This window comes from Melanotaenia boesemani, chromosome 4, assembly GCF_017639745.1.
Source record: "Melanotaenia boesemani isolate fMelBoe1 chromosome 4, fMelBoe1.pri, whole genome shotgun sequence".
Taxonomy (NCBI): Eukaryota; Metazoa; Chordata; class Actinopteri; order Atheriniformes; family Melanotaeniidae; genus Melanotaenia; species Melanotaenia boesemani.
Window position 1 is genome coordinate 20,693,701 of NC_055685.1, and position 25,505 is coordinate 20,719,205.

Sequence of the window (25,505 nt, forward strand, 5' to 3'; positions counted from 1 at the left end):
TTTATCCTCTACAGCTTGAGTTAAGACACTTATAATTGAAATAAAACTCTTAGTCATAAAAACTCTGGTGTTGGTTACCTCTTAATGTCATGGTCCACAGGCCGGATCACAACAGAAAATAGAGCTCATTCAGTGTATGGGACTTTATCTTTGGTCTGCTGCCTGCTTGCAAGTTTTGTGTTTAGAGCTGCCTCTATTCTGATACACTATCCCATCAGCAGAGATATTTGAATCCAACATCAGCAACTTTGGCGCTTTTAGTTTGGTTGCATCTCACTTTTGGCCCAGATTTTGTTTTTTGTCTGCATATAGAAGATCAAAATGTAGGTCTTATGTTTTTGGGGTTTTCTTGTTTTGTTTTGTTTTGTTTTGTTTTGTTTTGTTTTTTTGTATATAAAACTAAGAGTTGCACAATAAGATGAATAACGCTGAAATAGTGTTGTGTGTGTTTTTCTGTGACTGGTGTGTTTTAAATAGAAGACAAAAGAAACATAAAACATAAAATAAGACAGTTAGCAGATTTCAGCCTACTGTATATTTTAAGCCAATAACATTTATTTATATATATATATAAACATCCCTCCTGTAGCTGTCTGTCTTCAGAAGTCTGGGCATGTTCATAAGATCTGGAAGCAGCCCCCAGGGTACAACAATAATTTACAGGAAAAATCACATATCTCATCTGCCCTGGGAATGCCCCTTGTTTACCAAGGAGGAAGTGTTGCAGTGGAGAGGAACATCTTAAATACCTTTTACAGCTGTTTCCACTGCAGCCTGAGTAGAGAGAATGATGGCTAAAACATTCAGTTTTGTGAACATTAAAGTCAGTCAGTGTCATCATCAACTCAGATCAGTTCAAGCTCAAAGCATAGGCTAAGAATAACAGTCTCAAAACACAGGCAAGTGTGAGCTATTTCCTGATAACTATCCTCTGTTTTTATTCTTATTAGACAATTAAGCTGATCAGTATTCAGGTAATGGCATGCAGAGAAGTTTGTGTATTGGACATGAATGAGTTTCAGTGAACAGAATGTCCTGAACGAGCATCAATAAGGATTAGTGCTGTAAGAAAAGCTGTCTTTTTCTGATAGTCTGCACATTCCCAAATATACTACATGAAGTGATAAATCAATCTTTTGACAAGATTACCTTAATCCTGTTACACGGTCATCTTTTAAACAAGAAAGTACTTCAAGAAACACTGCTGCTTTTGATTCTGGGTCTTTAGATCATTGTTATAGTGCTGACCTAGATCCTGTAAAGTCCTTGCAAAGGCATAAATAATTGTTGGAATTTGATGTGGGCCAGTTGCCTTTTCAGCCTGTGAGAATCAGAATGTTTAGAATGTTCCTGCACACCCCAGATGTGAACAAATAAAATGCTGCACCCGTCAGAAGCTCTTCTCCTTTTATTAATGCAAAGGGTTGCCACACTGGTGGAGGGGTTAGTGTGTTCTAGTGATCCTAGAAGCTATCATTTTGGGGGCTTCATGCCCCCTGATGGGGTCACCCAAAGAAAACGGGTCTCTAGGTGAGGAACCAGACAGAGTGTTGCTCAAAAAAACCTTATGATGAGAAACAACATTGGTTTTAAGTTTCCCTTGTCCAGACACTGGTCCCCCCCTCTGGAACCAGACCAGAAAGTGGGGCACTGAGGTGAGTGACTAGATACCACATCACAGATGTGGTGTCCAAAGAAACTCTTGATAGTAGCGAGAGAAAAGACACTTAAACAGCAATTCCTGACGACTTGGGAAAAGTGGCTTGGGAAAGAGACGATTGGACTTTCCTGCTTAAGCTGCTGCCCCCGTGACCCGAGCTCGGATAAATGGAAGAGAATGGATGGATGGATGCTGTGGAGTAATATGAAGTACTGAAACAGATGCATGCACATCTTTGCATTTATGTATTTTACCATTGGCCAGTAAAATATTCAAAATAAGCTGTTTTTTTGTTATTGTTGTTGTTGTTGTTTGTTTTATTTTTTTTTATGCACAGTCTACTTTATGTGATTTCTCAAACTGATCAAAAGTAAATGTATTTCTCAGCAGAGGCTCAGTTACATTTTAGTTTTAAAATTAACATCACGCTGTCAGGTGAATCCAGAGAGGAGCCGGACACAAGTGCAGGTAAGAATAAAAGAACTTTAATAGAGTCTCTGAAGTACAACAATGGTTGTTCTGAGTCGCGAGCATGAGTGAGAATATCACACAATGTAGCAGTCTGTGCAGAGAGATTATAACGGCAGGTGACCAGGTGGAGGCTGATGATGCAGCAGGACGATCCGGACGAGCCCTATGAAAATCCCGAAGCAGGGCAGGGTCCAGTATATCCTCTCTAGGGACCCAACTCTGCTCCTCAGGGCCATATCCTTCCCAGTCCACCAGATACTCAAGGCGACCCCAGCGCCTCCGGGAATCCAGGAGGGACGGGACAGAATATGCCACAGAACCTTCGATCTCCAGAGCTGGTGGGGTTCGTCTGGTGGCACCTTGTTCGCCCGAGGTCCCCTGATATCTGGCCTGAGGATGGAAACATGAAACAATGGTGAGATATGGAAGTGTGATGGCAGCTGAAGAGTGTATGTCACCTCGTTTACCCTCCGAAGGATCTTGAAGTGTTCGAAAAGTGATCTTGAAAAGTTCGCGATCCCCCACATCATAATTGCGCTCAGCTGGCGTAGGCTTCCTGGAAAAGTAAGCGCAGGGATGGAGTTTAGGCGGCTCACCTGAGCCTTGTGAGAGAACAGCTCCCACACCAGAGTCACTAGCGTCCACCTCCACAACAAAGGCCAGATCAGGGTCAGGAAGATGCAGGACAGGCGCAGTGGTAAAGTGATGTTTCAGGTTTTCAAAAGCCTCCTTAGCTGCCTGCGTCCACGCCAGGGTTCTGGGTTTGCCCTTGAGCATAGCCATGAGAGGGGATGCAACAGTGCTGAAGCCACGGATGAAGCGACGGTAAAAGTTGGCGAACCCGAGGAACCGCTGAAGGTCCTTCACGGACCGTGGAAGTGGCCAGGAAGTGACTGCCTCGACTTTCACCTTGTCCATTTTCACCCCTCAGGACCAATGATGTATCCCAGGAAGGCGACGGTTGGTTGGTGGAACTCACACTTCTCCACCTTTACATACAGCTGATGGGCCAGCAGCCGCTCCAGTACTTGCCAAACATGCCGGACATGCTGGGAGCTGGTCTTGGAGTAGATGAGAATGTCATCAATGTACGCGATGACATATTTATCCAGCATGTCCCGTAAGATGTCGTTGATCATGCTCTGGAACACAGAGGGAGCATTAGCCAGCCCGTATGGCATGACGCAGTACTCAAAGTGGCCTGCGTGGGTGCTGAAGGCGGTCTTCCATTCATCCCCCTCTCTGATGCGCACAAGGTTATAGGCACTGCGCAGGCCCAACTTAGTGAAGACGGTGGCACCCCGGAGCTGATCCAGAGTACTAGGTACTAGAAGGAGGGGATAGCGGTACTTCAGCATAATTTCATTCAGTCCCCGATAGTCTATGCACGGACGGAGACCACCATCTTTTTTATCAATGAAGAAGAATCCCGCAGCAGCAGGTGAGGAGGACGGGCGCATGAACCTCTGTTTAAGACCCTCCTCCACATAAGTTTCCATGGCCCTCTGTTTCGTCTGGGTGAGAGGGTAGATCTGACTCCGAGGGGGAGATGTGCTGGGCAGGAGGTCGATGGCACAATCCCACGAGCGATGCGGTGGTAATTGCGTGGCTCTGGTCTTGCTGAACACAGCTGCCAGGTCCTGATAGACCCTCGGAATGGAAGGCTCTACTGCCGTGGAAAGACTCTCAACCGATGTTGAAGCAAATTGTGATGGGAAGCAGGTGTGTCCAGTATGTCTGAAGCAGAAGGTTTCTGGGAATTGTAGTATAGAAACCAGTGATCAGTACTCCGGAGATGCGGAGCGCACCCGAGAGGAGGGAGCAGGCATGACACACGCTAACCTAAGATTAGTTAAGTGGAGAAAAAAAGCATCTAAAAAAACAGCAAAAGCTAGATGTCTTATGCCTGAATGAAACAAAGAAAACAGATAATAGTTGTATGACAGAGTCAGAGATGGCAGGACAGCAGATAAAGTATTAGTACTGCATGACAGAGATGAAGTGTCAGTGTATACTGGCTGAACTAGGTTAAAACAGAAGCTCAGCTTACATTGTAGGTCTTCTCTGGCTTTCTGCTGTTTATTCAATCTTTTTTTTTCCTTTATAGCTCTCTTCAGAAACTTCATTTAGGTGATTTGGTACATCACCTTTTGTTAGTTTTTTTTCCCAGAAAGTTTATTTTGACATAATGGCAAAACTACAAAAGGAAAAAGATTAAACCCAAGAAAAGAAGTCAACACAGCAAAATGTTCAAAAGGACGGTGAGGAAATATAAGCTTATCTAACCCTAACTCAGTAAATTACAACAATTTTCATAGTCATTATACTAAAGTTACATTCATTACTAAAAATAACCACTTGGCATAACATTAACTTAAAATCAAACAATAATAGTAATAACAGTAGTGATAATAACAATACTCAGCATGTACAGTAAGCTTTACACTATTCCTTGAAAAGCAATAGCTGATAAAAGAACAATTACTATAATAATAATAATAATAATAATAATAATAATAATAATAAACACTAAAGATTCTTTTTGCAGACTGTTTCACTTATGATAACGCAATGTATAAGATGTGTGGACAACAAAGTGTCAATCTTTTGGCATGTTTTAGAGCAGATCACACCATGTTCAGCTGAGTCGACTTACCGTCTGTGGCCGCAAGCTGAACCCTGGCAGAGCATTTGAACAAACCTTTGCCCTGTGTCCAGGAAGATTTATACCACAGCCAAAAACCTCCAGACTTGAGCTGAGGCTGATGGGGGACCTTTGCAAGGCTCCTTATGTTTAATTCCTGGTCAGACAGCCTATGAACTATAGGGACCTTGTTTTTCAGTCTTCAGACTTGAGTTGCTAATGGATTAATAATATTTCCGCAGGGCTAAAATATTCCCAGGAAATGCAGTGATTTAGCATCATATTCTGATTTGTGAAGTAAAGAGCTGGGAATTTTAACTGCCATTCTTGCAAAGATTAATAAAGTTGTTCTTCTTTTTTCCTTTTTTTTTACTTGTTGCTTTCCTCATATATTACAATAGGTTGAATGTTAGTATCAGTAGCTTAATACAGCAATGACATCTGGATGTAGTGTCCAAACAAACTTGATAACAGCGAGAGAAGAAAGAGACGCTTTCCATCTGGTGTTTTCTCACATAGAGGCCAGTTCAGCAAAAGTTCAGTTCTGTTAAGTTTGTGGGCCTGGGAGTTCAATTTCAGGTCAGCAAGGCTTCATATCTATCCTGGGCCTGTTTTTTTCCTCATAATAAAACCAGGTCACATAAGATTGATCATCTAATGTCAACAAGAAGTGCACTGATGAACCATTACTAAGCTTTCGTTTACCACATGTATCACTGTTAGAATTGATGTAATAAAAAGAGGTGTGTTTAACCAGGGGCACCTGACAGAATAATGACTGAGTAACCCTTTTTCAACAGTCACATTTTTAAAAAAAAATACACATAATTGTACTGTACAGACTGGAAGGAGAATCTTCAAGAAGTGGTAAGATGAATTTGGTTGGCTGGATGATAATAATAAAAATGTAATAAAATATTTCTTAAATCTATTTGTTGTGTTGAACTCTTTCTCAGAGATTAAAGCTCTAAATAAAGAACTGAAGGTAAGGCAAGGCAAGGCAGTTTATTTGTATAGCACATTTCATGTACAGGACAATTCAAAGTGCTTTACATAAAACAAAGACATTACAGATATTTAGAATAGTAAAAGACATCAACACATAATCACAATAAAATAATAAATTATATTAAAATGATTAAAAGCAAGATAAGTTAAAAAGTTAATATGCAGATTTCATGCATAGGCGCATGAGAAAAGAAATGTTTTTAACCTGGATTTAAAAATGTCTACATTTGGGAAAAGTTTAATCTTCACTGGCAGTTTGTTCCATTTGTTTGCAGCATAACAGCTAAATGCTGCTTCTCCATGTTCAGTCTGGACTCTGGTCTGGACTAGTTGACCAGAGTCTTTGGATCTAAGAGCTCTGCTAGGTTTATATTCTCTGAACATGTCACAGATGTATTCTGGGCCTAAACCATTCTGGGATTTGTAAACAAGCAGAAGGGTTTTAAAATCTATTCTGTGACTGACAGGAAGCCAGTGTAAAGATTTCAAAACTGGTGTGATGTGTTCAGATCTCTTAGTCCTGGTTAAAACTCTAGCAGCAGCGTTCTGGATGAGCTGCAGATGTTTAATGCTCGTTTTAGGAAGTCCTGTTAAAAGACCATTACAGTAATCCAGTCTACTGGAGATGAATGCATGGATGAGTTTCTCCTAGTCTTTCTGGGAAACTAAACTTTTAATTCTGTTGATGTTTCTGAGCTGGTAAAAAGCTGTGTTAGTGACAGCTTTGATGTGGCTGCTGAAAGTCAGATCTGAGTCTATCAACACTCCCAGGTTACGAACTTGGTTGGTGATTTTAAGAGCCCGAGTCTCCAGGTGTTTACCAATGCTGACCCTCTTCTCTTTGCTACCAAACAGAATAATCTCAGTTTTGTCTTCATTTAATTGTAGAAAACTCTCCTTCATCCAGGTGTTTATTTGCTCCAGACACTGACACATTAAGTCTATTGGACTGCAGTCATCTGGTGACAGAGACACATAAAGTTGTGTATCATCTGCATAACTTTGATAACTAATGCTATAGTTCTGTAATATTTTACCCAAACGGAGCATGTACAAGTTGAACAGAAGAGGTCCAAGGACTGACCCCTGGGGGACTCCACAAGTCATGGCCACTCGTTCGGATTCATAGCTGCCGATCGTAACAAAATAACTCCGGCCTTCTAAATAGGACCTGAACCAGTTAAGGACCGCTCCAGAAAGTCCAACCCAGTTTTCCAGCCTGTGCAACAGGATTCTGTGATCTACAGTATCAAATGCAGCACTGAGATCCAACAGAACCAGGACTGATACTTGACCAGAATCAGTATTCAACCTAATGTCATTTAACACTTTGACCAGAGCTGTTTCAGTGCTGTGATGAGGTCGGAAGCCGGACTGAAATTTATCAAGATTTCCACTTTCATTTAAAAAGTCACTAAGCTGGTGAAATACAACTTTTTCAATAATCTTGGAATAAAAGAAAGGTTGGAGACAGGTCTATAGTTGTTCATTATAGAGGCATCTAGAGTCCTTTTCTTTAGGAGTGGCTTAATAGCAGCTATCTTTAGTGACTTGGGAAAAATGCCTGATGCCAGTGAGCTGTTAACTATCAGTAGGAGATCACTTTCTACTGAGGTAAAAACTGTTTTTAAAAAGTCGGATGGTATCATGTCCAGAGTGCATGTTGTTGATTTCAAATGCCAAACTGTTCCTTGTAGGACTTTTAAATTCACCATTTTAAATTGCGACATGACATCAGAATTATTTTCGGGTTTTAGACACAGACTAATTTTCTTGTTTGACTGTGGGGAATTAATGTTTTGCCTAATTGTTTTAATTTTTTGGCTAGGTAGAGACATATGTGCATAAATTCAGTGTGCAAAGACTTCCATAATGGAAAAAGTCTACTCTCCCTTTGTCACAAACTGTGAACTGGGAATAATGAGCAGGGGTCAGATTTTAAAGTTGATAAGTTGGATTTTAAAAATCCATATAGGAGTGATGTGCTCATCCTTTTTTATCTATTTATTTTTTTAAGTAATGAGTCTAGCTGCAGTGTTTTGAATCAACTGGAGAAGATGGAGGGAGGACCGACTCATATCTGATTTGTACTTGTCAAAGCAAGAACAAACAAAAGACTGCATAATTTTGTGAGTCAGAAGTTGTAATTTCTAAAATTCTCTTAAGTTAAAGGTCTTATGTTTAGCAACACTGCAGCAGCAAAATCCACCACAGACAAAGAATTTATCATGTATGTGGGATAATTAAAAAGAAAAGACTGAGACTAAATCCTACAAGAGCAGCAGCAATAAATGCTCCTGAACATGTCCGAGAAAAGCAAAGTTTGGTATGCGGGGCCGTTTGAGACATTATTCAGAATTACCCTCTCACAGACAGATGAAATTTAAGTCATTCACACATTATCCTAAAACCTCTTATACACTACAGTGAAACAGCATCTTATATACTATACTGAAATTTATTTTCATACACTATATTGAAATGCTCTTATATACTATACTGAAAGGGTGACAAGACTCATTACAGGAAAGAAGTCGAACTTCTGACCAAGTGGTGCAAAGACAACAACCTCCTGCTGAACATCAGCAAGACCAAGGAGATTGTTGCATAAACTGTATATAAAAGATGGATGAAGCCTCCGTGACGTTACCCATAGGTTTCTGAAGAGCAAAAGTGAAGCTCCTTGGGCATTCTCACCGTCGCCATCTTGGTAGCATCGTTTGTCTCGGAAAATCCAAAAATGGGCAATGAGGTCGAGCTGAGACAGGGACAGCCGAATTTCAAGATTAAATAACATCCAAACGGATGAGTTAGAAAAAAATCACCCCCTTCACAGTTGTCATGAAGGTAAACTTGACCTTTTAATCCTAAAATGGATTTTTGTACCAGGCTTTAAACATGTTTATTTCTGCTGTGAAGTTAGTCTATGGGGATTTGTTCTGTTTTGGAGCCAGCCCCTAGTGGATGAGGTGTGAACTGCAATGTTTTTGCACTTCCGCATAGACTTCACAATTTACAGGGGGAGGTTGCCGCTTGGATTGTTGTCAACTTCCAGAGAGACAACACCCAACACCTGCTCCTGGCTACCAACAAGTCATACAGTGCTGGTCGTCCAGAAGCCTTCACTGATGTGCACCCCCAGGAATTTGGTGCTTCTCACTCTCTCCACAGCAGCAACATTGATGGTCAGTGGCAGGGGTTGGGTGTTGTCTCTGTGTGTATAACGTATAATGACTTAAATTTCACATGTCTGTGAGAGGGTAATTCTGAATAATGTCTCAAACAGCCCCTCGTTTGAGCCTTCACTGTTCTGTAAAGAATACATAACTTTACATGATTTGTACAATAGTATGCAAAGTTTTGTCACCACAGGTCATAATATCTACTGCTGTGAAAAGTTTAAAAAATGAACTAATTTTTAGACAGCCTAAAGCTGAATATTAATACTTCTTCTCAACATTTTAAAAAATGTTGGTGCAATTTAAGTGTTACTATGGAGACAGCTAATGCAGCAATGCATAAGTTCAACATCCAGCTATGGTCTTGCTTCAGTTGCAGTTTGTTGCTACATGTTCTTCACCTACATTGTTTTACTACATCACAACATGTAGCAACAATTTGGTCGCTCATGAGGTGAACAAAGGTTGGAAGTTAACTTTTATACAAGAAGCCACAGGATTAATGCAATAAGTTTTCAACTTCTGTGCCTCTGACTCCATTTAATGGTACAATGACATTCAATATGTCCATTGCTGGGATTGTCATTGCCCTCTAGTGTCGTTGGGCTAAGGAAGTGCACTTCACTGCTGCATGTTGCAGCCCAGAGCATAATGCGACAGCCATGTTTCACCTTACAGCACCGCGTCACACGCCAGCTGGCACACTCTCTCCTTCAACAAAGATACCCAACATCATCAGAGGAAGCAAGAAAAAGTAAAAGTGACAGCAAAAGATAAGACAAGAGTCAACATCAGACTGACATTTACTTGCTGGAGAGAGTCCAAAGCGGAGATGCAAAAGATGCATGAGTGATGCATTAGCCTGTGTTAGCGCTGCTTTAAGACCCACCCAACACAACATTTTAACAGCCCTTTTATTTTTGTACGTTGCGCTCACTCACAAATGGCTAAGGTGTTGGAAATACAGTTAAGATCAGAATTAAAATATGTGGTTATGGCTCACATGTTTTAATATTCATGCACTGCTGAATGTTAATTAATTTTACATACCAAATGAGATCACAATGATGGATTAAGGGAAACTAATTTTTATCCAGATTAAAGGAGGTGTGAAAACACTTAAAGATACCAGTTAAATCCACTGTATAATCACAAATTACAGTACATACAAGGTATCATGTTCTTTGTTGTAAGTGTGCATGTTTAAGAATTCTTCGTAAACACTGGCATGAGTAAGAATGGCAAAAAAAAGGTCATTAATCAGGTCTGAGCTGTGTTTTCAAGGCTGATACTGGGAAGGTTTCTATGCCTGCTGTCTTTGGTTGAACTATGTTTTGTCAAAGTGTTTGAGTCAAGTTCAGTCAACAATAACTCAGCTGCGCAAGTGCTGCTTACAAATTAAGCCAGTAGCTTAGATTTCTTTTTGTTTGCAAAAAAAAAAAAAAAGCAAAAATTTCCTGCAGATTGGAGGAATAAAAACCATCATTAATTCTTTTGACTGAATACTGTTACTTGGTCATGGTCACTTATTTCAAACAGTTTGAACTGCTATGTTCATACAAAAGCAGCTCAAGCAGTGAATAATTTTTTTTTCATTCTTTTTGCACTTCCATCAAATTAGCCACGCCCCCCCCCCACCACTCGGTTGTTGTGTCAGGTGTATCTGTATAGGAACACCTTCTCAGACCTTACAGAGAATGTGATTCCAGTCCCTCATGAGTGATGTCAGTCTCTGTGCTCCCTCTCACCAAAAACATATTTATTAAGTTCACTGCTCTGATGTGCTGGAATAGTTTTGAATTTATAGGTGTTTAGTGGTTGCTTATTAGTGCTTGTTTGGTTTGTTGGGGTTCCACTCCCACTAGTGGTTTAATCCACCAGTGCAGCCAACGCTTAAACTAGTGGTTCTTAAACTGGGGGTCACAAATTATTTCAGGGGGGTTGCCAGATAATTAAAAAAAGTATATAGCCTACATTTATCAAATAATTTATCAAATTTTTTTACCAGAGCTGTCAAAATTAAACCTTTATTGAAGAGATAAATCTTTAGCATCTTTATATTTTTAATACATTAACACATAAACAACAAGTTGGTACAAGTGGCATGTTAACATTATATTTTAATACTTATATAACATATTAACATTAATGTCATAACATTAAATTGACGTTATCGCCGTGAGAGAAGCTGATTTTAACCCTATAGGTGCCTTGTCACAGCTGTGAAACAAACATAAACCACTTTATCTTCCTTATTCATAAAGATTCTGACATTTTTCCAGCCTTGTATTTTGAGGATGGCTACAAAATGACCCATCTGATACATCACATGTCACTAAATCATTGCACGAAGGGGGGTCGCGAACACCAGGGTATGTTATTTCTGGGGCCGTGGCTCAAAAAGTTTCAGAACAATTACTTTAAACTATGAGCTTGATAAAATATCACTAATAAATCTGCTTCTATTTTTCAGATCATGTCTATTTGCACGTTTTCTGTTTTTTTTATCACAGTCTGCCACAGCTATAAATAGTGTAAAACACAACAAACAGCATGTTTTCCATGCAGCCTCCTATCACAAACAAAACATGTATTGATGGTGATTATTGATATTCCCTTTACAAAAATGACATGCACAAAAAGAGCAAATGGAACTTTTATCAACATACAGCAGAAGTTAATGGCAAATGTTTATCATCCTGTCTAATGTATTGAAATAAAGTGAAGATTAGTTGAGTGTTTGTATATAATTTGTATTATTTGGTAAAATAATGTTGTGTAACTGTTCACCATCAAAAATGAATTTTTCTCATTTCCACATCATTCATTCATTTATTTATTCATTTTTTCATTCATTCATTTTCTATACCACTTATACCTTATTCCAAGCAATTAGCAGGTGAGAAGTACGGTTCACCCTGAACATGTTGCCAGTCTATTGCAGATTTCCACATCCTTGTTCCCTGAAGGTATTAATGCAATATTTACCAGGAAGTCTTTATTGATGACACACTAATAGTTACTTCTACAAAACCTATGAAATTCTCTGAGGAATGACTCACATTGTGATTTACCTTTGATTTTTTTTTTTTTTGGGGGGGGGGTACTACAACAGTCTCAGTTTGACTAGTAGTCCAAACCCAGTTTAAGGTCATTGATGCAAAAGCTGAGTCATTTTTGGTCAAATATAGATTGTAATAATACTGTGTTCTAATAGCTGAGTTCCAGCTGTCAGTTACAGAGCGTCACATCTGGGAAGTAGCTACTGTTGGACATTTGAGTCACAGGTTTGTCACAGCAAAGTGAGTGGAATGTTTGCCTATGAACCCCTTATCAAAGACTGGACTCAGGACCTTGTTCAGATAAATATTCCACAGAGTCAACCCACTCTTCATTCTCCAAGAAGCCACAACTGCAGCCGCTGGCCAAAGCAACATGGCTCCATCACTTCTTCCTATAGCAGGAGGGATTTTGTTACTTTTCTCCTTCTCATCAGCTGTAAGTTAATGAGCTTAAATTGTTTCATTTTCTTATTTTTTCTGCTGACATAGATTACTTATGTGTAAAAAAAACTAAACTGTCTTCTTTTTTGCATAGCAAATCAGAGGAGATAATCTTGCAACATGCACCACAAATGATGGCTTTGTAAGTTTAAAATTTATGACATTTCAGTTTTGAATGTCTGCAGTCTGAATATTGTTTATGAACATGACCGTACTGATGTTTCACTAATTCTTTATGTGTTGTCTATATAAAGGGACAGTACTGCCCTACTACATGTGGAGTTGCTGATTACCTGCTGAAGTATTTACCAGGAGTGAATGATGATTTGACTGATATGCAAAGACAACTGGAGACAATTGCCAATTTGACTCAAGGGGCAGACGAAACAATTGTGTACATGAAAGATTCAGCTACATCGGCTCTGAAGAGTTCCCAGCCCGGTAATACATTTAGTTTAGTTTGTCAAAAGCAGGGATCTCCAACTCCAGTTCTCAAGAGCTACTGCCCTATAGAAGTTTCTCTACTACAACACACCTAACTCAGATAAAATGTTCCACACAAGCTTCTTAATGACCCACTGATTTTAATCAAATGTGTTGCAGTAAAACATCTAAGGCCTGCAAAACAGTAGCTCACTAGGACCGAAGTTGAAGATCCCTTGTCTAAAGGAATCGAAAATTAACATGTGTGCTCTCTTCAGAATGACCCTGTCTCAAAGAGTTTGCACACAATAAATGTGAAAGTAAATAAATAAGACAAAACAATTGGATGTTACAGTTGTATACTGGTTCTTTGTGGATGCTTTTGTTGTATTTGTTTGTTTTAATGTATACTGCATAAAATTTTTAGGTCTGAATTAATTTCTTTCTTTCTTTATTTATTATTCAATAACTTTTCATTTCAGACCCACAATTCAAAAGAACCTCAAGCATGCTGGATGACGTACTTCGCTTTGAAAAGACCATCATTGGACAGGAACAGCAAATATTGTGAGTTACCATTAGCTGATGACACCTGGCCTTAAGTGCAATGATGTGATTTTAACTACGACTGGAACCTTCTTATCTCTTTTTACAGAGGAAGCTACTTTTTGTTCATGGACATTTAACTTATAGCTTATTTAACAGATGTTTTTTTATCATCTGAATAGCTCTGTAAACATCTGTAAACATGCAATGCGTAGCTAATTGCATCTTCCATTTGTACATAACTTGTTTAGTTATATAATTATGTCTAAGCTAACTGTCTAAAGGAAGCACAGGGACACTTTAATTATTTATTTTTTAATGAAGTTGAACCTTAACATTGAACCTCAGTTGCACTGGCCTTTGTGTCAATGTCCATCAACAGTACCCACACAGCTGCAACAGATCTCTCCTCTTTAAACACATAGACTTTTTTTCAAATTTGATTCATTGTCCTCTTACCCTTTTCTTTTCATAGCAGTTTCTTTGTCTTTTCTTTTATCGAGTTTGCAAACATATTTTAATGTCATTATTTTACATTATCCAAATCTGTAATATCTATGTATAAAACTTATTCAAAAATTAATATAGTTCATGCAACTCATATTTGTTAAACTTCTTCCAGCGAACTTCAGAATTTAATCTCTTCCAATGAAAGAAGAATGGCAGACTTGAAACAGCTATCCATTCAGCTGCAGCAGAAATGCAGCGAACCCTGCAAAGACACAGTTGAGATCCAAACCACCACAGGAACAGGTAAAAAAAGAAGAAAAAACAGACACACTGTGATCCGCAGGTCATTCCTATTTCGCAAGACGTTTCTCAATCTTCATCTGAACGTCTGTTCTAGTTCATTGTTTAGTTAGAGTAAAATCAATACACAGCATCAAAGCAAACATTTATTTTAGAGTTGATGAGTTAACATTTTACTTCATGGCATTATTACACAACAATAATTCACACTGAATTTAGAAATAAATATGTTGTAATTTATCATGAACAGCAACTGTGAATGAGGCTGTTTTGGTTTTTTTGTTGTTTTTTACCCAACCTTCTTTCTTTCTTTCTTTCTTTCTTTCTTTCTTTCTTTCTTTACTTCTCATCAGACTGCCAGGATATTGCCAATAAAGGTGGCACCACAAGTGGTCTTTACTATGTGAAGCCTGCAAAAGATAAAGAGCAATTCTTGGTCTATTGTGAGATTGACAGTTCTGGTCGCGGATTCACTGTAATACAAAGGGTATGCATCACTCATAGCACAAAGTCAAAAGGAAAAAGAAAATTATCTATTGATAGCAGTTGTATACAAATCTAAATACTGAAAAAAATGCTAAAATAAACTTGACTTTTTTTTTACATCCACAGAGACGTGATGGTAGTGTGGACTTCAAAAAGGACTGGATCCAGTACAAGGAGGGCTTTGGTTATCTCTCGCCTGACGACACCACAGAGTTCTGGCTTGGCAATGAGAAGATCCATCAGCTGACCACTAGCTCAAACATCCCAACGATACTGAGGATAGAGCTCGTTGACTGGGAGGGCAACAAAAAGTACATATGCACACAATCACACAATAACAGATTATGTAAGGGAGATCAGAGGGGCATAGTGACAAAGTAAACATGACCCCTAAGTTTGTAGAGTAAAAAGATGAGTCAGCTCTGGTTAAAAAAAAAAAAAAAACTAAAATCATCTTTTCTATGACCCTCTTTCTTCAGACATGCTGACTACAATATGTTCAGACTTGGGCCAGAGATCGACATGTACCGCCTGACCTATGGCTACTACTATGGTGGTAATGCAGGCGATGCTTTCGATGGTGTTGCCTTGGGAGACGACCCCAGTGACAAATACTTCACATCACACAATGGCATGCAGTTCAGCACTTTCGACAAGGACAATGACAAATTTGACGGCAACTGTGCTGAACAGGATGGTTCTGGGTGGTGGATGAACAGATGTCATGCAGCCCATTTGAATGGCAAATACTACCAGGGTAAGATCCTCTGGCTAAAACTGCTGTCAGAGCCTTCAGCTCAAAGCATTATAGTTACATTTTGATTGAAAATTCTGCAGTAAACCATAAGTATAAAACTAAACTTCATTTAAGAATCCAAATAGTAAAATGTTTTAAGCTGTTTTATCTTCATCCAGGTGGCAGGTACACAGAAAAGGATGCAGGTGAATTTGGGTATGACAATGGCATCACTTGGCTCACATGGCACGACCGCTGGTACTCCCTGAAAGAGACCACCATGAAGATCATACCCCTCAGTCGCATTGCAGAGAGCGGTGGACAGCAGACCGGTGTGAAACAGTTTGCTGGGCTTGGAGTTTAGATAGTCGTGTTTTTGTCAGTAGACATCAACAGTCCTGAAACCACTTTAGACTGAATAAACAGCCTCCTATTATCACCTGTGATGTTGGCATACTTTGGAAATCTGACCCAACAGAATAATAATGTACACCTTTGCCATTTACTGTTCTTTAAGCACAAAATAAATGTATTTTCCTTTCTAACATGTGGTGTTATTACTTGATAAAGGGGGTTTCCGGACCTAATTTCTACTGGCCTGTTGAGCCAAAGTGGTCTCTTAATGGATTAATAACAAACCTGCAAAACTTTTTTTTTTTTTACTAAATACACTGTGTGGCCAGAAATAAAAAACTGGATATAAATGTATCATCCCTGAAATAATAATCTTGAATGCTTATATTTTGTCCTTATCTTTTGCTAATGCAGCATGATGTCATCAGCAGCATCATGACAGAGTCCTTGTCAGGTTTAATTTGTTATTTAGTTCATTTGTTAAATTCTTATAAATAATAACCGTGTAAACATGAGCACACCTCCTGAGGATAATAGTTTAAAATTAATAAAAACAACATTTTTAATTAAATAATTGGTCTAGCTACAGCAAAGAATTTCTTAAGTAAATGAAATGCTAGATACTAAATCAGTAAGCAAATTTAAATTTATGATATTTGATTTGTAATGCATGTAAGCAGACTTTATTCATATTTATTGTTTCCACAGAATAAATAACTTGGAAGTGCCCCATTGGAACATAAAAAAACACTAGAATATTTATGGATTAACCATGATGCTAAAACTACTAGAGGTAAAGCTGGTAACACTGCTCATCTTGTTATTACATAATGTTTTATTCAGACAAAAACTGTATATTTTATATCCAGTGTATCTTATTTAAAAACTTGCCACCCAACTAAATATCTTTGTAGACCAATCACGCTTCTATCATAAGCAGCACACTCCCCTACAGCTGCAGCCTACCCCTGCAGGACAGCAGTGGGGCTGCTTAAGAATGTCTCTAAGAGTATAGCAAAGAGCTTGAGGTCTTCACCCAGCCTCCAAAAACCCAAGCTACTAATGTAATTAGATCTGATAGCATCTGTAGGAATGAAGAATCCACCAGCTGCCCACCTCACAACCCACTAAGGCCAAAGGATTTACTGCTAGCACCCTAACATCAAATATTTAAGAACATTCAAATGCTCAACTAAAAGTGCATTTTATATATTATCACCACAACTGATAAAAGAGAAAGGGACTTGTTTGTCCCATGCTTTCATAGGACTCTTGTCATTTATTTTCTGAATTATCCCTTTCATAATCATCATTAAAACACTTAACAGCTAATTTAAGGCTGAGTCTATTTTATTTAATCAAATGTAAAATAGTATATTTATTTTACACTTTACTTTTTACCTGCATTGAACTGGATTTCAATTGGAACCACACCATGAGTTGTTAAATTTCATTCAGTATATCAAAAGCATGCTTTGTGTTAAAGGCTTAACAGGACATAACAGATGCTGTGTTTATTCTGAACTCACATTCAAACAGTTTATTTACTTTTCAATGTGTACTGGCAGTACTTGTTCCCATGCATCATTGCTCTCCTCTTGAGTCCAAATTCCACCTAGCTCATGGTAGATGGATTTCTGCTTGTGTGTAGATAGATAGATAGATAGATAGATAGATAGATAGATAGATAGATAGATAGATAGATAGATAGATAGATAGATAGATAGATAGATAGATAGATAGATAGATAGATAGATAGATAGATAGATAGATAGATGTACATTTTGCGGTTAAAAAAGAACCTTAAACTGCATAAATAACAGGAATATTAAAACATAAAAACTTGACAACTATATATATATATATATATATATATATATATATATATATACCCAATGGTTGTATATACTCAGTGATGGCCTGGATAAAAACTTTTACTGAACCTGGCAGATATGTTGCGTAGACATCTCTTGTCTAAGGGAAAGAGAGTAAACAGTCCATGATAGGGGTGAGCAAAGTCCTTCAGCATATTGTTTGACTTATTCAGTAGACGTTGGGCCTACCCCCAACAGATGGCAGTGTGGCACCAATTATCCTCTGCTGTTTTTACAACTCTCATCAAGTCTGTCTGTTGTGTTCGAGCTCTAAAACCAGAGCAAGAGGTTGTTAGTCAGTACACTCTCTGTCTCTTGCGGATGTGGTGAGGATGTTTGTAGTTCAGGTGAGCCCTTCTCAGCCACAAGAAAAGTGAGGAGGTGTGTGGAGATAATGTCAGGTTGTTTGCACAGGGACCCCCAAAAACTTAGTACTGAACCATCTCCACAGTCTATTTATAAGGATGGGATGGGTGCATATGCAAGCTGCTTCCTCCTGAAATCTACCACCACTGTCTTTGTCTTTTCCACATTCAGTATGAGGTTTTTGTTTTTATACGCCACACTATGATGAGCTCAACCTTATCCCTCAAATTGTTCTCCTGGTTGTTCTGGATCAGCCCCACCACTGTTGTGATTGTTTGATTATATTAGGCAACACATGGCACCAACAAGGTTAACTTTGCCAAAACCATAAGGAAGTAGACCACATTGATCAATATTGAGTAAACATGGGCTGGTACAGAAGAGGGCGAAAAAGTATAACAGTTTTCTGAATGTTGATTGGTAAGTTAGTCAGAACATTAAAGGAATTATTGGTGAAAATCTAAAGTAGTTTAGGTCGACGTTTCTTTAAGAGATGTCCTTCTGTGGTAAAATGCTTCCATGAAGAAAGTATAGGTGGTCCTGGCCGGTAGGTGGCGCCATATGGATGGCGCTGACACAATTTTACCGGATTTCGGTCTTGTTTACTTCCGGGGCATTTTCAGTCGCTCGGTTGGTACGGTTGATCATGTTTTCACGTCGTTGATCCACATCGACTGTGACTACTTTATTTTACGTATAAAAATATTACATTTTACCTTACACGGTGTAGAATATTATCCCCCACAATGTCTGAGGTAAGACTTTGAGTTTATCTTTGCTACCTCTCAAACGCCAAACCGAAAAGACACAATGATGGACCCGGCTAATTACAGGAACGGTTAACGTTTATTACTTTTAAAATGTGTTCAGCATAAGTTAAAGTCATGGATGATGGCATATATTTTATTGGTTTAATACAACATTTGTTTAAAATAACTTAAACCCCCTACAGGACGTCCAGAAACATTCGGTCCACACGCTGGTGTTTAGATCTCTGAAAAGGACTCATGACATGTTTGTGTCAGACCATGCTAAGGCCATCGCGCTGGACGATGAAAGGTAAATGCGGCAAATTGCGGTTACACAGTGGTATTTATTGCATTTTATTTTATTTAATAATTATTTTTATTTTTTAATTTACTACCCCATCTGGCTACTTATGTAAATATATACCGATCAAAACTAGTCGAGCAATAAGTAGCTCAAACTTTCATGTAAACTGTATTTGAGTGGTTGATTTAGCACAGAGAAGAAAGACAGGGAAATCGCTTTAGTTTTCTATCAGTTATTATAAGTAGAAAACTACAATTACAGTTAATATTTGTTATAGAAATCATTCCAATTATTGTTACATTTGTATTTTTCTATGCATTTCTATCCCACTGTCAGTTAAAAATCTGTGCTCATTGGTGATCATCTGTCCAGTCTCTTCATAGTTATTAGGCTCTGAAATAATTAATTTATTATCATATTTGTGGATAAATTCTTTATAAATTAGCTAATTATTTGTTGCAAATCTAAAATAGGAAAAATAGACTAATGAATGTAATAAGAAATTTGATTTTGCCTGCTGCTTGTACTCTAATCAAACTGATGAACTGCTTGTACCATTTTTTTTTTTTTTTTTTTTTTTTTTTTTTTTTTCTCATTTACAGCCACAAAATGAAGATGGGTGTTAAACTGAAAACAGAATACAGCCAAGTTTTACACATGCCCGTCCTGAAGGAAGGGAAAGACAGAGTCCCGCAGCAACCAGGCACCCTGCATGTCCAAAGCTATGCACAACCAGGTGAGGAGACAACCAGTCTCACATGTTCCCATGATCATGTTGACATTTGATAACAGATAAAAGAAGTGTGGGTTTCTTTTTTTTTTCTTCTTCTTCTTCTTCTTTCACACTTCCAAAAAAAACTTGGGATTAAGAATAGTTATGTATTTGTTTTGATTTTTAAATAAATTGATTTATTTTTGTATTTTAATTTTCAAATCGTGTATTTTAGGTGATGACCCAGAATACCTGATTGCTGGAACACATGCGTATCCCTCTGGACCTGGTAAATATAATTCCTTTATCCAAACTTGTAATTTTGAACCTTTTTTTTAGTGAACTGCATTGGTATTAGTTCATTTTTTATACCATCAACTTTCACTCAACAGGATTGGCTTTGACAGCTGACACAAAGATGCACAGGAATCCCAGCGAGGCTGGAGTACACTCCCTGGCTCTGGCTTTACCACCTTCACAGGCTAGGTAAACTTTTTCATGTACACTGTCAAAGCCAAGTTACTTAATTGTAAAAATTTAAATAAAAAGCCTGCGGTAAAGTGAGTGGCATCTTTTAGTAAACAAGGTTTTTTTCTGTTGGGCAATATTAGGCAGGACATTGGCCGTACTGCGGCCAGCGTTGCCGACATCCATCGTCACGCAGGAGGGGCAGAGAGGGTTCATCCTCAGTCAACTGCAGTGGTAGGCTGAAGTCTATTCCCTCATTTACTTTATCAAATACCCTGTTTATCTTCTGAGTTTCTGGTGGTAGAAGCACAAAGCTAATAACTAGTTTATGTATTTTAGTCGCTCATGGATGGAGGTGCCACCAGAAATTCTGCACTCATGAGGAGAGCACCAACGATGCCTAAACCTCAGTGGCATCCGCCATGGAAACTGTTTCGGGTAAATATGTATTATTTCACGGTTAATCTTTTGTTTGTGTTCAGTACAGTGATAGTCAGTAAAGCCTGCTTGTTGAATGTGTGTTTTATGTTATTGAGTTGTAGTTTGTGTCATCTGTCAGGTCATCAGTGGTCATCTTGGTTGGGTCAGATCAATCGCTGTGGAGCCTGGGAATCAGTGGTTTGTCACAGGTTCTGCTGATAGAACTATAAAGGTACACCAATGGCTGAAGCATTATTATTTTAAGGTTAACAGCCGCTTGTCATATACATTTTGTTATGAGTTGAGAAGCAATATCAAAGCCCCCTTTTTGGTGCTCACCTGGGAAAGTTTCTGTTATGTTTGTGATATGACTTGGAGGTTGTTTGACTCTATAGATCTGGGACCTGGCCAGTGGGAAACTCAAACTCTCTCTGACTGGACACATCAGTACAGTGCGTGGTGTGGCAGTGAGCAACCGAAGCCCTTACCTCTTCTCCTGTGGAGAAGACAAGCAAGTCAAATGTTGGGATCTGGAGTACAACAAGGTACGCCTTTTAAATAAGACAGCAGAAAGTTATTAAGAGTGGAACGGTTTTAAAAACAACATGAATTCAAAGATCAGTACTTTGTTCTGTACCAGTACCAGTAATGGTGTTTGCACAGTTCCTTGACAGTATGAATTTCTTTTAGGTTATCAGGCACTACCACGGACACCTGAGTGCTGTGTACGATTTGGATCTGCATCCAACCATTGATGTGCTTGTGACATGCAGCAGAGATGCCACTGCAAGGGTAAGTTATTAATGTGGAGGGGTTGAATGTTAAGATGTTAAAACAAATAAACTTAGTGGGTTGACCCGTCACTGGTTTGTATTCAAATCAACAAGGAGGAAAGTTTACCGAGGGCAGTAAAATGAATGGAATAAAGTTTTAAATCAGGGGTCATGTTGATACAAAACTGACATATTTGTCAGATTGCAGTCACGGACTGTGCGTGTGGGGTTTTGTATTTAGATAGTTTCTTCTTAAGTATGAAACTCATTTCACTGCAGAGTTCTTCCATCAGTCTGTGGGTTGGTTAGATATAATTAAATCTTACTGGGTTTCCTCCCTTTCCTTACAGGTGTGGGATATCAGGACAAAAGCTAACGTGCACACGCTAACAGGTCACACCAACACAGTTGCCACAGTGAGATGCCAAGCAGCAGAGCCTCAAATTATCACTGGTAAATGTTTCTTTTTTCTTTTTTTTTTAAATGACTCCAGTTCCACTGCTGTGTGTAATTCCTTTTATACGACAGTGTTTTCTCTAACAAAATAACTTAGGAGTTGTCTGGTAATTCCTGTGTTTTTGCAGGAAGCCACGATTCCACCATCAGGCTGTGGGATCTGATTGCTGGAAAAACCAGAGCGACTCTGACAAACCACAAGAAGTCTGTCCGAACTCTGGTGCTGCACCCCAGACAGTAAGTGAACAGATACAGTGTTTAGCGTAACACCAAATACATTTTAAAAGATAAACCTTTTGGTGGAAACTGAATTACTGCCTAAATCTTCAGAAGCTGCAAACGTTGTGGGTCTGATTTAAAGAAATAAATCACTAAAAAAAGAGTTAGTCCAACTGTCATCAAGCACATCTAATAACACCTGAAAAAGATTTCAGGAAAAATTGATTAACATTCATTCATAAAGTGCATCTGAGTTCTAGTTCTTGGAAACAGTTTAACTTCTAAATACTTGGACTGCAGTGCTGCTATAACTGATGTTACAGATACGAAAGTGGAATTCTCTGTGGTTCACATGCTATTGTTCTTGTTTTACAGATACACATTTGCCTCTGGATCAGCTGATAACATCAAACAATGGCTGTTCCCAGATGGCAGCTTCATCCAGAATCTTTCCGGCCATAATGCCATTATCAACACTCTGGCTGTTAACTCTGATGGTGTGTTGGTGTCTGGAGGTAATAACATGCAGTTTACAGTCAGCTGGCTTTAGGTTAGAAACACATTACTCTTTAAATGAGGGTTAATCATACACATTCTTTTTTTGCCCCCTCTAGCTGATAATGGTACCATCCACATGTGGGATTGGAGGACGGGATACAACTTCCAGCGGATTCACGCAGCCGTGCAGCCTGGATCTCTGGACAGTGAGTCTGGAATCTTCGCCTGCGTGTTCGACAACTCGGAGAGCCGACTGATCACCGCAGAGGCTGACAAGACCATTAAAGTTTACAAAGAGGACGACACAGCTGTAAGTTGTGCAAATGTATCAAAATAGATTTCTATGCAAATTCTGGGGCAGTTGTACGGTAACTGGGCAACTATTTTTTTCTTTCTTGCAGACCGAAGAAACCCACCCAGTCAATTGGAAACCAGAAATCCTCAAAAGGAAAAGATTCTGAAGTTGTTGCTTCTCCTTTTTTTTTTTTTTTATTTTTTTTTTTTTTAATTGTTTTCCTTCTTGTCTCATCAGTGATGAATTTTATTTCTACCAGCTCCTGTGATGTCAGTGTCCCCATGTTTTGGTTGCTAGTTATCATCAGGCAGGTTTCTTGTCTAATGCATCTTTGACAGGAGCAGTCGGTTAAATGTTTGCTTTATTCTGTGAACCAGCTTATTGTATAATGTCAGTCTAATAACGCTGCCATTTTGGGCTGCCAGGAACCTCTGAGTGTTTGTTCTTTATGATCACTGCTCTGATCGCTTTGGTTTGTCTGATCCGCCAACAAAAGCCACTTCAGATTCAGAGAGATGTGGATGTGATTCCTTTCAGGATCAAGGCGTGAAACAGGACTGAAATTAGATTTTGTATTGACTCAGCGAAGTAGCCAGCTGTTCGGACATGGAAACCAACTCTGCTATCTCTTCATGTGAATTTTATTTAGCTCCATTTTAATAAAGATCACATTTTTCACATACTTGGTTTCTTTTTTTTTATATTAAAGATGAGTTTCTGCTCTTACCAAGATATCTGTTAATGATAGTGTTCTTGTAGTATTCACAGCCATCACCTTTAATCTCCTCCCAGTAAACATGTTACCCTGGTGTCTGTGCAACCATTCACTGTATGCATGGACGGAGCTTCGTGCATCTTAAATGATTAATACACTAATTGATAGAAAATTATTGTATTTAATTAATTCTTGGTCATGTTAAATTTCTGATTTATTGTTCTGATTCTAATGTCTGGACTGTTGATGAGACAAGTGTGATTTCTTAGTGTTTATGGCAGCATTTCTTAATATTGTCATAATTTGGATTAGCTCAAATTAGTTATAACTTTATATAAAATTAGTGATATTGCTGTGTGGTGTATTGTCTACCAGACAGCATGGCAAAAGCTTCGGCCAGGCTTCCTCTTCATGCAGGCTTTTGTGGGCTCCAGCTAATCAAGCGCTTCCCTTTGAGCTTCCTCAGCTGTCAGGAGGTGGCTGGTGTTAAACTTGATCTCCAGTGATTGGAGACTCCTCTCAAAGTGCTCTACATCCATTTGTGCATGTAGAACACAGCATTTACTACACCTGTGTAATACTTTAGATGTGCACACATATCTTGTGTCTGAGATTTTCCTAAAAAAAATCCTCTCACAATTAACATCTACTCTCAAGAGGATGAGTGAAGCTGACCCACAGGAGCCCTCCAGTGATTATTTCCAACCACCTTTTTCACAAGAGCTGGATCCTCCCACTGGTAGGAGAGCATAATATGTGATGTTTTTATATTTTCAATAATTTGTTCTGATTTGGACAGTTGATGGACAAACAAATCAAGACAAAGGAAGAGTCTAGTCACACTGTATGTTCACTCTGTCACAATGCTCAGGTTACATCTGTTGCTTGGTTACAGTACCTGTTTGGAGCATGATGACCATTATGTCCCGTGACACCAATCACAGCTCCACAGAAATAATAGATATAGGCTTCTTGTCAAGTAAAGTTGTTCTCAATCATAGTTTAAGTGGAAGTTTTTGAGAATATTTATCACTGATTCATTAAACTTTTTCACACAATTGTACAACTGAATATTTTTAATATAGCAGATTATTATACTGGTGACTAGGGTGTACTTGGCCTCTTACAAAGCAGGTGGTCCAGCCCCACCGTGACCCTGCACTGGAGAATAAACGGTTATAGAAAATGGATGGATTCATGGATATTTTAAATAATACAGTATGTTAAACTGAAAGAAAAGCTCGACAAGATTTTGAGATTTGTTATTAATTTCACACACAGCTGATACGTAATGTGGTCCTCTTGTGATTGGAGAATAAAACTGAACAAAGCAAGAAGCCAAATACTTCACAGAACAATCTGCAGAATCTGTTTTCCTCAAAAGAATGCAAAATTCTACAGAATTTCAATAAAAAGACAATGATTTATAAATAATTTCAAACCTCTGTTTTATTACAAGCAGGTCAAAGGTAACATATAAAACATTAAACTTAGAAATGTTATGGATTGTTGAAAAATATTTGCTATTTTTTTTATTCAGAATCAGTAATGTGAACTCTGTAAATGTTAGGAAACTGGAATCTAGGGCTATTTCTTAATAATGACAATGTTGTGATAATAATAAGTTAGTTCCTTAATTCAGTGCATCAACTAGAAAATAAATTTCAGGTACACTCTAAGAAATTGTTCATGGGGTAAGTATGTAAAGCTTAAAATAATAAATATTTTTAACACAAAAGACTGTGTTTGTTGCATGTACACATACTAATAAGTTGTTAACTTATTTTAATAGGGTTAATAGAAATAGAAATTAAGATAAATTGTCTGAACTTAAAAATTTGCATATTTTGAATATAACAAATTTACCTCCTTCCAACAAGGGAAAAAACAAGTTAG

At 38.4% G+C, this 25,505-nt stretch overlaps 2 protein-coding genes across 2 annotated transcripts; both read left to right on the forward strand.

The window, feature by feature from the left end:
- The first annotated feature begins 12,334 nt into the window (after positions 1–12,334).
- fgg (fibrinogen gamma chain) lies at positions 12,335–16,114 on the forward strand. The gene is made up of 9 exons (XM_041982096.1): positions 12,335–12,460; positions 12,560–12,607; positions 12,720–12,906; positions 13,371–13,455; positions 14,057–14,187; positions 14,538–14,671; positions 14,797–14,981; positions 15,150–15,427; positions 15,586–16,114. Exons 1-9 carry the CDS (start codon positions 12,398–12,400, stop codon positions 15,768–15,770), a joined length of 1,296 nt encoding a protein of 431 aa, XP_041838030.1. The 5' UTR covers positions 12,335–12,397; the 3' UTR covers positions 15,771–16,114.
- A 2,483-nt stretch (positions 16,115–18,597) lies between these two features.
- Positions 18,598–23,572, forward strand: plrg1 (pleiotropic regulator 1). Its single transcript, XM_041982094.1, has 15 exons — positions 18,598–18,755; positions 18,953–19,059; positions 19,656–19,789; positions 20,001–20,054; positions 20,158–20,251; positions 20,377–20,467; positions 20,573–20,671; positions 20,793–20,885; positions 21,049–21,198; positions 21,344–21,445; positions 21,777–21,879; positions 22,011–22,119; positions 22,477–22,616; positions 22,716–22,909; positions 23,001–23,572. The coding sequence occupies exons 1-15, from the start codon at positions 18,747–18,749 to the stop codon at positions 23,058–23,060; spliced, it is 1,539 nt and encodes a 512-aa protein (XP_041838028.1). The 5' UTR covers positions 18,598–18,746; the 3' UTR covers positions 23,061–23,572.
- Positions 23,573–25,505: the final 1,933 nt, after the last annotated feature.

Excerpts from the sequence above, each read along its gene's own strand:
- plrg1 (XM_041982094.1), top strand. Across the intron at positions 20,252-20,376 it reads TTACCACCTTCACAGGCTAG|GCAGGACATTGGCCGTACTG; the intron begins GTAAACTTTTTC and ends GGGCAATATTAG. Across the intron at positions 21,446-21,776 it reads GCAGAGATGCCACTGCAAGG|GTGTGGGATATCAGGACAAA; the intron begins GTAAGTTATTAA and ends CTTTCCTTACAG.
- fgg (XM_041982096.1), top strand. The coding sequence starts at position 12,398 with ATGGCTCCATCACTTCTTCCTATAGCAGGAGGGATTTTGTTACTTTTC. Across the intron at positions 12,608-12,719 it reads GCACCACAAATGATGGCTTT|GGACAGTACTGCCCTACTAC; the intron begins GTAAGTTTAAAA and ends GTCTATATAAAG. Across the intron at positions 13,456-14,056 it reads GGACAGGAACAGCAAATATT|CGAACTTCAGAATTTAATCT; the intron begins GTGAGTTACCAT and ends AACTTCTTCCAG.